Source organism: Gavialis gangeticus, unplaced genomic scaffold (genome assembly GCF_001723915.1).
Source record: "Gavialis gangeticus isolate Ggan-Ray unplaced genomic scaffold, GavGan_comp1, whole genome shotgun sequence".
NCBI classification, from domain to species: domain Eukaryota; kingdom Metazoa; phylum Chordata; order Crocodylia; family Gavialidae; genus Gavialis; species Gavialis gangeticus.
This window is the reverse complement of record NW_017728994.1, coordinates 62,655,969-62,669,488: the sequence shown is the minus strand read 5'-3', so window position 1 is coordinate 62,669,488 and position 13,520 is coordinate 62,655,969. Positions and strand designations below refer to the sequence as shown.

Here is a 13,520-nt window from a genome sequence, read left to right as displayed (position 1 = left end):
TAGTATACGTGCTGCATATGGTGACTGCACTACGACCCACACTACACGTGGCACCCAAGTGAGGCCAGTCCAGGACCCTCTTTCTCCTCCAACAGGCCAATAATATACTGGATTGTTTTAACAGGCTTGTCACTTTAAAAATCAAAGAAAAGGATTCTTCTGTCTTACTCAGGATTAGTGAGGCCTTACCTGGGGTGCTGTATCTGTGTTAGCTCCACACTTGACAAAAGGATGTTGACAGATTAGGAAAAAGTCCAGTGGAGAGTAACAAAAATGAACAGAGGCCTGGAAGCATGATTTATGAGGAAAGACTTAAAGAACTAGGGTTAGTAAGTCTGGGGAAGAGACGACTGAGTGGGGATTTGATAACAGTTTCCAAATACCTGAATGGCAATGAGAAAAAGGATGGAGATAAGCCTTTCTCTGTGGCCACAGGGGATAAGGCTAGAAGCAGCGGACTCAAACTGCAGCAGAAGAAATTTAGGTCAGACGTTAGGGGAAACTTTGGCTATGAGGGTGGTCAAGCACTGCGAACAGCCTACCTAGAAAAGTTTTGGAATCTCCATCCTTGGAAATTTTCAAAAGCAGGCTGAATAGACACTTGGCTGGGACAGTGTAGTCAGGAATGACTCTGCTTTGAGCAGGGAAATAGTCTGGATGACTTTGTAAGGTCCTTTCCATATGATCCAACACATATGATCCCAACATGGTTTGAGACCAAGTGGTCTTCTGCTCATTGCCCCAACAGCTTATTACAAGTTGGATAACCATACTCCATGAATTTCAGAATTCAGAAGTTAGCACTCTTATCTGAAGGCAGCATACACTTATCTGAAGGCAGCATACAAGGTGGTCTTAAATAAAACTAGGTTAATTAGAGGTGTGGAGGGGAAGTATCAAAGGCAGTGGGTATAATATCCATTTTACAGACCTAGATAACAGCATCAGAATACAGACTAAAAATTTTAAATCAATGAATCTAGGCAGGAGTAGAGGTTTTACAGTTAAGTTTATCTTTTCTGTCAGTGGTGCTCAACCTCTCAGACTCCATGCACCACTCGCTCAGCCCAAGGCTGGTCCATGGGCAGATCCGGCTCACAGGATCGGTTTTCAGGTGTGATCCAGTGCACTAGCACAACCCCGCAAGTCATATTAGGCAGCAGAGTGACCACACACACAGGGCTGTGTCATCTGGACCACGGACCTTCCCATACATTAGAAAATTTAGTGGCAGGGGAGCAGTGTCAGTGTTAATTGCCGCAGCTCTGGGAGCAATTAACTCCGCAACTGCTCTCCTGCTGCCAAAGTTCGAGACCCGTGGGGCATCCCACAGGCCGAATAACATGGCTCTGTTGGCGGAAGGCCGACCACCACGGCTTTATGTTACCACTGTAATGGTAAAGATTCTCTTAGCAGCTCCTTTCCTGCTTACGCCACTTAAATCACTGACGTTTAGGCATGAACATCTGTCTCAAGTGGCAAAACAGCAAATTCTTTGCATCAATAGGTAGATTATTTCTGTTAACATCTCATTTACAGTAAAATATGCACAACCAAGTATTTGATGAAAGCCAACATCTTGTTTTTTTCAATACTGTCTATAAAAGTTTGCTTCACATATCGTACTTCAAAAGAAACCATAAATAATGGTTAGGCAGGAGCACCATTTTCTTGCATTCAACTTGCCAGCTGCTACTAAAATAAGGGTGGGCAAAATGAAGCCCGGGGGTCGGATGCAGCCCACCAGGCCATTCTATCTGGCCTGCAAGGTCCCTTAATATTCATTTTCTAAACTTTTTATCTGCCCCAGGCTGCCTGTCATGCGGCCCTCAATGGCTTGCCAAAACTCAGTAAGCGGCACTCTGCCCAAAATAATTGCCCACCCCGTACTAAAAGATGCTCATTCAGAGCAAAGTCTATTTGTATGTGGACTGTTCCTAGTCTAGTGGCATGATAACATTTAATTCCCTTTTAGCCTCAACATTATTAATGAAGTTAACTGAAACTCATATCACCACACTATGGGGAAGTGTGGTTACACTGGAAGATAGGCCATCCTGGACAGGCTTGCAAGGTGAGCAGATCAAAACCTGATGGCATTCAAGATGGAGAAATGCAAGGTGCTCCACCTCGGGAGAAAAAACCTGCACCAGACTTACAGGTTTGACAGCACTGCACTTGCTAACACCACAACCGGAAGAGACTTGGGGGTAATTACTGACCACAAGATGAACATGAGCCACCAGTGCAATGCCACAGGCGGCAAAGCAAAAAAAACTCTGGCTTGCATTTCCAATGCATCTCAAGCAAGACCCAAGAAGTCATTCTCCCGCTTTACTCGGCCTTGGTGAGGCCGCAGCTGGAATACTGTATCCAATTCTGAGCTCTGCAATTCAGAAGCTTGAAAGAGTCCAGAGAGCCACCCGTACGATTAGAGGCCTGGAGGATAGGCCCTACAAGGAAAGACTCCAGGAACTGGGTTTGTTCAATCTGCATAAGAGAAGACTCAGAGGTGACTTGATAGCTGCCTACAAAGTACACCGGGGTAAACACAAAGATCTAGGGAGCAACTCTTCAGAAAGGCCCCCCCTTAGGAGGATAAGGACTAACGCACACAAGTTAACTGAGGAAAAATTTAGGCTAGACACAAGGAAAAACTTCTTTTCTGTAAGGGTATCTAGAAACTGGAACATACTCCCCGCAAAGGTAGTATAGTCGCCATCCCTGGAGGTGTTCAAGAGGAGGCTGGACAAGCACTTCATTGAGCTCATTTGAGCCCAAAAACCTCCTGCCCATGGCAGTGGACCAGACTTAATGGCCTTACAGGTCCCTTCTGGTCCTTCTTTCTATGATTCTAAAATTCTATTTTTATTAAATTCAATCTATTCCATTGTATATACCAAACTCTGGGCCTGCAGTTTTCAGAAATGGCCAGTCCAAAGGAAAGCTCGTGACGGGTCAAAACTGAAGAAGTGAGAACAAAATTTAAGTGCTCTCTCTTTCCCTGAAGGTATTCTAAAAAAAAAAAAAAATCACATCTCCATGTGGATATTAAAACGCATAGATGTATTACACACACACACACCCCTTCTTATAACACCTTTAAATGTATCACTCTAATTGTTGGCATACATCCATCTCCTATGCAGAAACAATAACCTGTCTGAGCCAGTACTGTAACATACATTTTCTGGGGAAGTGCCATGTTCTGCAAATTCATATTTGCCCTATAATTCCAATTACACAGGTGGGAGGAATTTTTAAAACACCTCTGCTTGCATCATGGAATCTTTAATGGCATAAAAGGTGAGAAGCTGTGTCGGACTGAATGTTTTCTGTGTAAAATTAAAGTAATTGTATATTTATCTTTGAAATATCAGTACTGCTGTCAGTTCAGTAGTGACAGCAGAAAAACATCACATAAAATCAACACTTTCAGAGACCAGTTTTTCTCCTCAGAAGTGTCTAGTCCAAGTAGTGACATGCGTACACCCAACCCTGCTCAGTTCAAGCAATAAGACTGTCATGGCTTGCAGGTGGCATACCTGACCTGAAATTCTGAAAGATAAAAACACAGACAATTTCCTCTTGGCACAGAGCTCTTATTGCTTTTTCATACCCTGGGGAAAAGACTGTTTAGTCAAAACTCTAGGCCTATTTCTAACTGATCACTTGCATTAAGGTTCATTAAGTCTATTTTTTGCAATCTACACAGAGGTATTTGCCAGGAACTCTTGAGCAGCAAAATATGTTAAACACCAAGACACAGTTATTTAAGAACAAAGTTATGTGTTTACACAACTTTTGTTTTGATCATCCAGTAAGTTTTTCTATACAACAGAAATGTACTGTAGACAATAAAAACTAATAGCTGCACAAACTGCTAAATGGTTTAGAGATACAACAGTGCTTTAAGCTTCACCAGCAGAAAAATTTCTTAAATTAGAGAAAGCCTCTGTAACTACAAGCAGATGTATCCCAATCAGGACATAAGCTCAGACTTCTTACACAGACAACCATCAAAGATATTATTAAATATAGTGAACACACACACATACACACAACCCAGGTTTCCTCTTAAGAGCTCATGCCCATGGAAAGAAAACTTGTAAATAGTATTAGACTCTATTGCTCAATAAACAAGGTTATTTGACCTTTAAATAGAAGGTCCTTCAATGAAAGCTTCTGTCTTGCTCTCCATCTGAGAGTCAATCCATAGAAAGTACAAGGACTGATGCTGATTAAACACTCAACAAAGAAAGAAACCGTGAAGAATACCATAGTTTTAACTTGTGGCATTTTGACAAATTCCGAAACATTTCAGTGCATACAAATTATGGCCACTGACGTATCACGGAGCCATCGAATTACTCCTGACACTAATAGATATTGGCCAATACAAATGCCAAACAATAAGAACACAGTCATTTTTTTAAAAAATCCACAGTAACAGATCAAGTGAGCACAAGTTCAAGAAATGCCATACATCTCTAACTTAATTAGTCTATAAGGAACAAATTCTCTCTCTCTCACCGCCCCCCCTTAGTATTTAAACTACTATTGCTAACAACAACAAAAAATGACACTTGAAATTGGATAAATTTATCTATTTCAAATTTATTTTGAACATATGAAATTATTTTGTCTATAGCAGTGGCTCTCAGCTGTGGTGCTGTGGCACCCTAGTATGCCATAAAACCCTTACATGGGTGGTGCAGCAGAACAGGGAAGGGGTGCGGCATGCATGTCCACTCCTGCCTGCATGAAGGTTCTCCAATAAACTATAAAGCAGTCGGAGTCCCCAGTCCTGCCGCAGACCTTCCCAAGCCAACCGCATGTGGCATCTCACAGAAACCCAGGTGTGCAGGGCAGTAGGAACTGTCCCATGCCCCTCTATTTCCAGGAGCGTGGGGGCTTCAACCCACAAAGGTTCTGCCCAGCAGAGCCCATGTGCACCTGTGTAGCGACCAGCATTGGCTACAGCACAGCTCAGCTCCCCAGAGCTCCCCCCAGCCGAGCCTGGTTCAGCGGGAGGAGTGAGGCACACCGGTTCCATGGAGAAGATGCTCAGGTTCTCCCCTACAGCTGCTTCCTGGGGCCTTCCAGCTCTACGGAGCTAGGAGGAGAGACAGGTCGCTTGCAAGGGAAGCTGCAGTCCACTGACAATCTGGGGAAGCTTTTCCCAGGAGCATGGGAGGTAGAGCTACACTGGGAGGAACAGTTACCCTCAAATGGTGCTGCAGTGGGTACAAAAATGCATACGGAGGAACAGCCCTTGGCAGAATAACAGCAAAGGCTTCCAGCAGCAGGTCCCTGCTGAAAGGCAGGCTCCCCCTTCCACAATCAAAGCCTTCAAAGAGACTGTGAGCTTCTAAGGGGCAGGGGCCATTCAGGCAGAAGCCAGCTCCAGAAAACCTCCTGCCCCATCTATTCCCCTGGCTGCTGCTCTGCATTATCTAATTTCAGAATTGCAACTGAAAACTGGAGCTAGGATCAGCTAGAGAGACAAGCAGTGAGACAGCGAGCCTGCAAGGCAATGAGGCAAGGGAGTCTGAATCTTGCTATTCAGACCATCCCAGCTTGCGGACAGGGGCCCTAATCTTTAGAGACCTGAGCTCAGCACTCCTGGAAAACCAAGTCCCTCTCCAGTGTCTCAGCTGAATCCTGCAAACACCAGAGCACCCAGAATAGTGATTCTCAACCAGAGTATCCCTAGGCTTCATGTATCAAGAACAAGGGAGATATTGTCCCCGCCCTATGTCAGGGAGAAATGAGGGGCTCCCTCTGCCTGCATCCACAGAGCATGCAGCTAAATTCAGAGAAGTAATGGAGGGATGCCTCGAGTCTAAAAAATTGGAGAACTACGGGTGTATAGTCAGTTTCTCATGTTTTGCAAGGTCTTTCATATAGAAACAGACAAGGAAGATAGAAAAACATGGCTATAACTACAAATATTGGCAGCAAGAGTAACAAACAGAGGTCGCAGCAAATTAATTGTCATTTCCAGATTTGCAGCACCCTTTTGATTTTCAGGCACTACGAATCCAGGTCTGTAACTGGTGGTTGGCAAAAATCAACTGCTGGTACCTTGCAAGGCTCCAGCAAAGTGTAATGGGAGCCATAGCAATCCCAACATTTGACAGCAAGCAGGTGATTGAGGCCCGAAAGCATCAGTATCAGACACTGCCACATGCCATACTGTACAATCCTAAAGACATGGCTTTCCATCCTTTTTCTGAAAATTATAATACACAAACTTAAAATGCAATTTTGTAAGAACATTTATCCAACTAATAAACTACACTCTGGGCCAGCTTTTGACAGCAAACATTTCATAAGATTGTTTTTGAATGAAAATCCTGTCGGACTCTCGGCTATAAAAAATATGCTGGACAAAATGTAATAAATAAATGATGTTTGAATAATAGTACAACCCATCTCAAGTGAATGCAGGCAAACAACCTGGCCAGAGGAGGCTGCATATAAAACTGGCCAAAAATTGAAGTCACTGGGATTTTAAAAAGCAGCGAGCAATGATGTTGATAAATGAAGATTGATAGTGGTATTTGAGGTGACATCGTTTGTTGTAAATATTCTTTTATGCCTTTACAGGCTTTAATTGTGCACGGGAATAAATTTAACAACAGGCGTGCTTGCACAATTTTTCCTCTGCTTAGCCGGCATTCCCATTTCCGACAGGTGTTGGCAGCATCCCTATTTCACCCCGTTCAGCAAAACAGGACAGCTATCTAAAACATTCAGAGCATTCACATCGCATGACAAGGTGCCAAAACATTTCCTGAACGCGAGGTCACACGCCTATTACCGGGGAACACACGGTAGCCTCTTCAAACCCTATCATAACAACCCTCGCGCTCAGGGGGGACGGGATCTTTACTCGGTTGCCTGCCTCAAAATGCAAGCGGAACGACGGCGTCTCGGCACCTCCCTCCACCAGCACCGCCACATTCAGGGACGGGCTGCGCGACTGGACCGGCAGGGTGACACCCGGGCGCATGCACCCATCTCGTCGGTCTTGAGAAGAAGCCGGCGAGCCACACCCTGCCGAGGACCCTTCTCACCCGGTCACTACCAGAGAAATGTGACCATCTTGGCATTCTCCTATGCCTGAGGAAGGGCAAAGCTTGCAATTATACACACACACACATACATACATATACATATATATATATATAAAATCTGGGTTTTTTGCAACTCAGAAAAGATCCTGTTTCTAGTGCCTGCAAATACATATATATGTATATATATTTGCAACTAAGAAAAGATCCCGTCTCCAGCGCCCTAGCAGCAGCGCACCAACACTTCACAGGGGACGAGTCCGGGAGGGGGAACAAAGCGAGGGGCTGCTTCCCGGCAAGGGGCTCGGACTCACCGGGGCGCAGCTGGAGGCCGCCGTCGCTGCGGCTGCACCAGAGCGCGCGCTCGCCGCGCTGCAGGATGTAGTGATCCTTGGCTTGGAAGAGCTCCATGGGGACAGCACCACAGCTCCGCCGCCGCCTCAGCCGCCGGGTGTGTGAGAGGGGAGCGGGGGTGCGCATGCGCAAAGCAGGTCCCTCCCACCACCGCGCGGCCCCGCCCCCGGGTGTGGGGAGAGGGGGTGCGCATGCGCCAAGCAGGTCCCTCCCACCACCGCGCGGCCCCGCCCCGGGTTCCGCCCATGTGACTCCGTCGTCACCGCCCCGCCCTAAGGGAGGGGAGGAGGGAGGGGCTCCTCCTTGCTGCTTTGGCCACGTGTCCGTCACACATGAGTTATCCCTTTAGTTTTGGCTGGTTGCTTGCTTGGGATTTTGGTGGTCTTCATCATCATGCAAAAAAAAAAAAAAAAGCAAAGAAGAAAAAAGACGTAAGAAAATATATTTTAAAAAATTAATAATAATAATAATAATATTTAATAATAATACTACAAAGGGCCTGAATGGACCTGAGCTGGACTAGACTGGATGATACAGGCAACCCCCGTTTCACGGCGTTTCGCTAGAGCGCCCATTTTAAATGGATACCCCCACTCCACTTCGCGCTTCGTTGTCATACTCGTGGGTATCTGTGGATTCAGAAAGTGATTTTAGAAAGTGATCTTGGTGGATTTAGAGAGCGGAAGTTGGTTTTGTTTAACGCTTGGTTTAGCTCGGTTTTTTAGGAAACGAGCGCGAGGCAGGGGTTGCCCGTAGACTCCACCAGCTCTCAGTGGGGCGCGTGCCCCCACTCCATTTAAGCACCTGACATACTGTGCATTTAGTTGAATACTTGCTTAATCAAGTACTAACCGAGGGCATTTATACACGTGCGTGTGTCAGCTCCGGAGATCGGAGCTGACGCACCCGGCGCTGTGTCACGCAGTTTTGTATATGTGGTGTAATGTGCGTTGGCGCTGAAAAAATGGTGGCGGTGCACTTTTGAACTAATGTACATTTGATGTGTTTTAATTCAAAAGCACGCCACCACCTTTTTCTCATTTCACTATTGATAGAAATGTATGCGCCACAGCACTGGGCACTTTTAAAAGTGCCTGGCGCAAGCATGCGTACTAATGCCCTAAATGTGCAGTAACTAGAGTCACTGTACAGTAGCGCCGACACATGGTTTCTTTAGTGATGCTTACTGCACATTAGCTTAACAACACTGCGCAGTAAGCTATTAGCACTGTTTTTTGCCTACCACACTTCTGCACAGTGTTATTAGGCTAATGCACAGGAAGCGTCTCATGTAGACACACCCACCATTTCCCCCTGTGGTAGTTATGCAAAGTGGCCTCGTGCTTTCTTGGCTGCACATTCTAAGTTTTAAAATGTTGAACTTTTTCTTTTTTTTTAAGTATCCTGACCTACAGTTTTCATCTTAGCTGACTGGTTCCTAGATATGATGGTCAATGGCATGGGCGGAACGATGCTTTCCATCCAGGTCACTGCTGCAGGTACCTGGTGAATGATAAGTTGAAATGGCTACTCAGTGTTTTAGTGAATGAGTGACCTCTCTTCTGAACTTGTTCCTTATTGATTTTGCCCTCAAGCACATATCTTCAATGCTTATCAGGCAGGCACAGAAATGCAGGGCAGTAATGCATTGTTCCACGTGTCTGATATGGAAATCCCACTGTGAAGGAACAGGTTCAACTAATGCATTTAAATATCCATAAACAGCCCAAACCACCTCCTCATATAAACAACATGCAGGTAATATAGAGGACTGATTGTGGCTGTCCTACTTGTTATAATATAATACTACCTTCTCATTTCGCTAAATATTAAAACACATGGCAAGAGAGAGGCTGCTTTATTCTTTGCAAACAAAATTATTTTATGTTTACATCAGTTGTTTGCAGAGGTGCTGTGAGGACTGACTGGGAAAGGAGCAGGTTTCCCAGCAGCAAGGTCACAGCTGAGTGCCCCAGGGCCCCATGCAGCCCCAACTGCTCTCCCTGCTGCACCCTGCCAGGGTGCAGAATCACATGGTACTGCCTTGCTCTGGGCTTCCCTAACCCCATCCCCTGCTCCCCCAGACAGCATGGCAGCTGTGGCCATTGGCCCCACCAGGGGCAACTGCAGCCTCTCAGGCTTCAGCGACTTCCAGGAGCAGCTGTGGCCAGTGCTGGTACTGGAGTTTGTGGTGGCTGTGGTGGGCAATGGAGCAGCACTGCATGGGCTGGCCAGGCTGGTACAGCCCTGACATGCAGGCATCATCTTTCTGTGCCGCCCAGCCACTGGTGACCTGCTTTTTGCACAGTGCTTTGAAGATCTAGGGTCTGATGCTTCATGATGATGCATCAGTTTACCTTGGTGTGACTCCACTGACCGTAGTGATAGTACGTGTCATAGAAAAGAAAGGGGGTTGTTTTGATGCAAAAGGAATCCAATATCCAGCTTCTAGTTTGCATATATTTATAAAGGTTATTGTACTATGTAAATGAAAGGTGCTATACAGGTATAATATGATTGTTGATCAAAATGTATGTATTTGATTTCATAAAATACATCAGGTGATATTACAGACATTGACTACATTAAAATCTACGACAGGAAATAATTGAATGTTCACCATTTTTTCTCTGTCTGTGATAGTAAATATTATAGTATTTCCTTCTTCATCACAAATAATAGTTGTCATCATCATTGGCTGTCCCTCAATACAAGGATGACAGTCTTCCAACAATTAATAGGCCCAGAATTTTTTACCCTCTGGACCTCAGCCAGAATATTAGAAGAAACTTGACTAGCTTTGTAAAAAATTACCTTGGGATAGTTCATGATTAGAAAAAGGTCAGAATCTCTATCTTCTCTCTCTGAAGGACAGAAGCCCAGTGTCCAGCAAAGCCCCAATTCAGCAAAGTATTTCTACATTTACCTAACCATAATCAAGCACTTAGGTCTCTCTGTATTAAACAATGTACTTGATAAGTACATTTAAGACCCATTGGCTTCAGTAGGATTTAAGCAGCGCATGAATGATGCATGCCCCCAGAGGCTGAGGGGGCACAGCGGCACTGGCGGCAGCAGGAGTGCAGCGGCGGTAAGTGGTGAGCTCCCACAGATGCCACCGGTGCTGGTCGGTTGTGGGGGGTGGCAAGCACTGACCAGGGGTCAGCGACCACCTGCAGATGCCACCAGCAGTGCCAGCTTTGTGCAGAACCCTTAAAAGTCAAAGCTAATAAGCAGTTGCATGGGTCTTTCCTTAAGAATAGTTTGCAGAACTGGGACTCAGTGTTAGCACAAAATATTGGTTAAGGTCTGAATGACAGGGGCATGTACCACTGACCAGATCATTTCCTGCAGCTCCTAGGTTTATCTTTCAAATCTCTAACTGGGCCCTGGGGTACATGAACACATCCCAGCAGGCCTGTTATAGTCCTCAGGGGCCACATTTATATGAGACACTGACTCTGCAGTACCATATTACTACTGCACAATAGCGTCGCATGGCATGAAGCATGACGTGACGCTACTGCACAGTAGTAATGAGCTACTGTGCAGTCAGCATCACCTAAAAGCCATTCTGCGACGCTACTGTGCAGTAACTCTGGTTACTGTGCAGTCATTTAGTACTTGCTTATACAAGTACTAAATGACTGCGCAGTAACAACAGCACAGTCAGCATCTTCTGTAAAGGCAGCCAGGGAGTTCAAAACTGGGAGCTGAAGTCATAGGGTTCATGACTTGGGGTAATCATTAGAAAATAAGATAGAGGGTTTTCTTCCACTTAGATAGGAAATGACATAGAAAAGAACCAGACTACCTCTCCTTACTAGTCAGGAAAAGGCCACCAAGCAGGGCAGGATAGGCCTTCTTTCAGCTGCAGACATCGGTAAAGGGCTTTTTTTTGCATCTTCTGTTTATTAATACATGCACTCTGAGGAAAGACACGTGGCATTGAACCTGAGCATCAGCTTTATTTGGCCTTTGGCTGGTGAATCCGCCCATCAGCTTACTGTCTTATCCAAATGTTGTCCAAGCTTGACACTGCTTAGGTCAAGTGATCGGATGAGCTTATACTTCAGCATATAAAAGGCTGTAAATCATTTTCCTTTGACATTTAAAGCTTCAATCCTGCAAGAAAATCTGAGAGGTGGGGAAAGGAGGAGTCTTAAAAAACACCTGCAGAGTGCCAGAGAAGTCAGTGGGACTTGCCAGAAGCGTAAAGGTAAATCCTTGATACAGGATAAGTGCTTCAGCTAGCAGATTTTTTTCAACTAACCCTAATTTACTCTGCACATGGTCAAAAAGGTATTAATTCCCTTATTTAAACCATTAAGACTCTGCCAACCATATAGGATTTTTTTTCTGAAAATTTGGCGTCCTGATCTTTGGCTTGCCAAAGTTTCCTACATGCATATTAAGCATGGAGCACTCCCATTAGGGTCAAATGAGATAATGGGTCCAGTGCTTTGTGCTTCAAGTTAAATACAGAGGTCTTTGAAGGTTCTGCAGTTTGATGCTAATGACAAGAATTTGTTAGCTTTTGTTTGGGATAGGCCCTGTTTGGATAAAATGTATTTTTAATCTTGAAAACAGGAAACAAACTGACAAATATGACCAAGGGAAAAAAAAAACAAATATTTCTAATGCTGAAAATTCAGTCAGAAAACCAACTGGCAATAAAAATATCATTCCAAATAAATTCTTGACTAAAGACAAATGCATCATAAATCTTTAACATTTCAGCTATGGAACATAACTAATCTCAGAAAAGATGTTCACTAAGATTACATGAAACATATTCAACAGTCTTCCTATGGAAACAATTTTGCTACTTAAATAGTCAAAGAATTAATGTGAAGAAACAGAGAGGAATACACTGGGTCCAGAAATATGCTAACAGTCAAAAAGTCAGGGGAACAAAAAGGCATAGAGCTGATTAGGTTCTTTAAGCAAATGGAAGTTAGTTGCATACATTAATTCTTATCTAGGAGGGATCACCTTCCTTGAGTAGCTTTCTTTGTACATTTCTGCTTCCTTAGTTCAACAAGAATAAAAGGACATGGTAGTAAGAATAAAAGAATATAGTACTTTTTCTTTTGGCACTTTTTTGGAACACATAATGTAAAGCTATGAAGGACTAACCTTTTAGACCCAAAAATGCATATTGGAGCAGAGCAATATGTTTAGTCTTTTAGATAAAAAAAACTTTAGTATTAAAATGTAAGCTTCTATTTTTATAGCCAAAAGTAACAGATCACGCTGTTATAAGATATTGTTCCTTTTCTTCAAAAAACCCCCCAAAAACTGAAGATGTAGCTGTCCTAGGTCCTGGCTCATTTGAGAGTCAAATGATATAGCTCACATTAGTCAAACATAATTAGCATCTGCTTCATACTGTTTCTGGAGATCACACAGCAAGAGAGGTATATGCAGTTTACACTCATTCTTCATCAGCTGTAGCAAATGAAGACAAACGTGTTTGTGAAAGCCACTGAAATATCATTAACAATGAGGGAAGTAGACTGGTTTGGTGATGGAAAGGGAAAAGGTTGCCTGACTTGATTTACAGTATTCATGGCTTTCCCATGCAAAGTGCTAAAATATGATCTCCTCAATGATGGCCAACCTTTTTCCAATTGCAGTTCTCTAGGTTTGATCACCTGTCAAAATTTCCCCTGTGTCTGCTGTAACATTGCATCTTTAAGCCTGAGGCTCTCTCTAAATTTGAGATATTGGCCTTTCCTTTCCATACCTAGCTGTAGAAAACTTTCACTAAAAGATATTTCAAGGGCACTTGAACAATGTGCTTAGCACATCTGAAATTTCTTAAGAACAGCAGCTCCTTGTAGGGTTGATTGATTAAGAATTTTAAGAGTGGAGGCAGACAGAAGTTGTACTAGTTATCACCAAAAATCTTTCTAAGGCCCCTTCTACACATACAGGTAAAAGTTCAATGGGATTCAACGTGCAATCCATGCAATTACACCTCCTGCCATGACACATGTGCATGGCAGGAGGCATGACAGGGATCATGACTTTATTTCTGGTGGCCGAGGAGCCCAGGATCAGGCTCTCCCTACACTGGCAAGA

At 44.1% G+C, this 13,520-nt stretch overlaps 1 protein-coding gene across 1 annotated transcript in view; it reads right to left on the bottom strand.

Moving 5' to 3' along the window:
• Positions 1 to 7,531, bottom strand: part of INPP5F (inositol polyphosphate-5-phosphatase F) — a 120,628-nt gene extending 113,097 nt beyond the window's left edge. Inside the window, exon 1 of the mRNA XM_019502916.1 lies at positions 7,394 to 7,531. Within this exon, the coding sequence (XP_019358461.1) occupies positions 7,394 to 7,490 (97 nt within the window). The 5' untranslated portion in view covers positions 7,491 to 7,531. The remainder of the gene's footprint in view (positions 1 to 7,393) is intronic.
• Between the last annotated feature and the right edge of the window lie 5,989 nt (positions 7,532 to 13,520).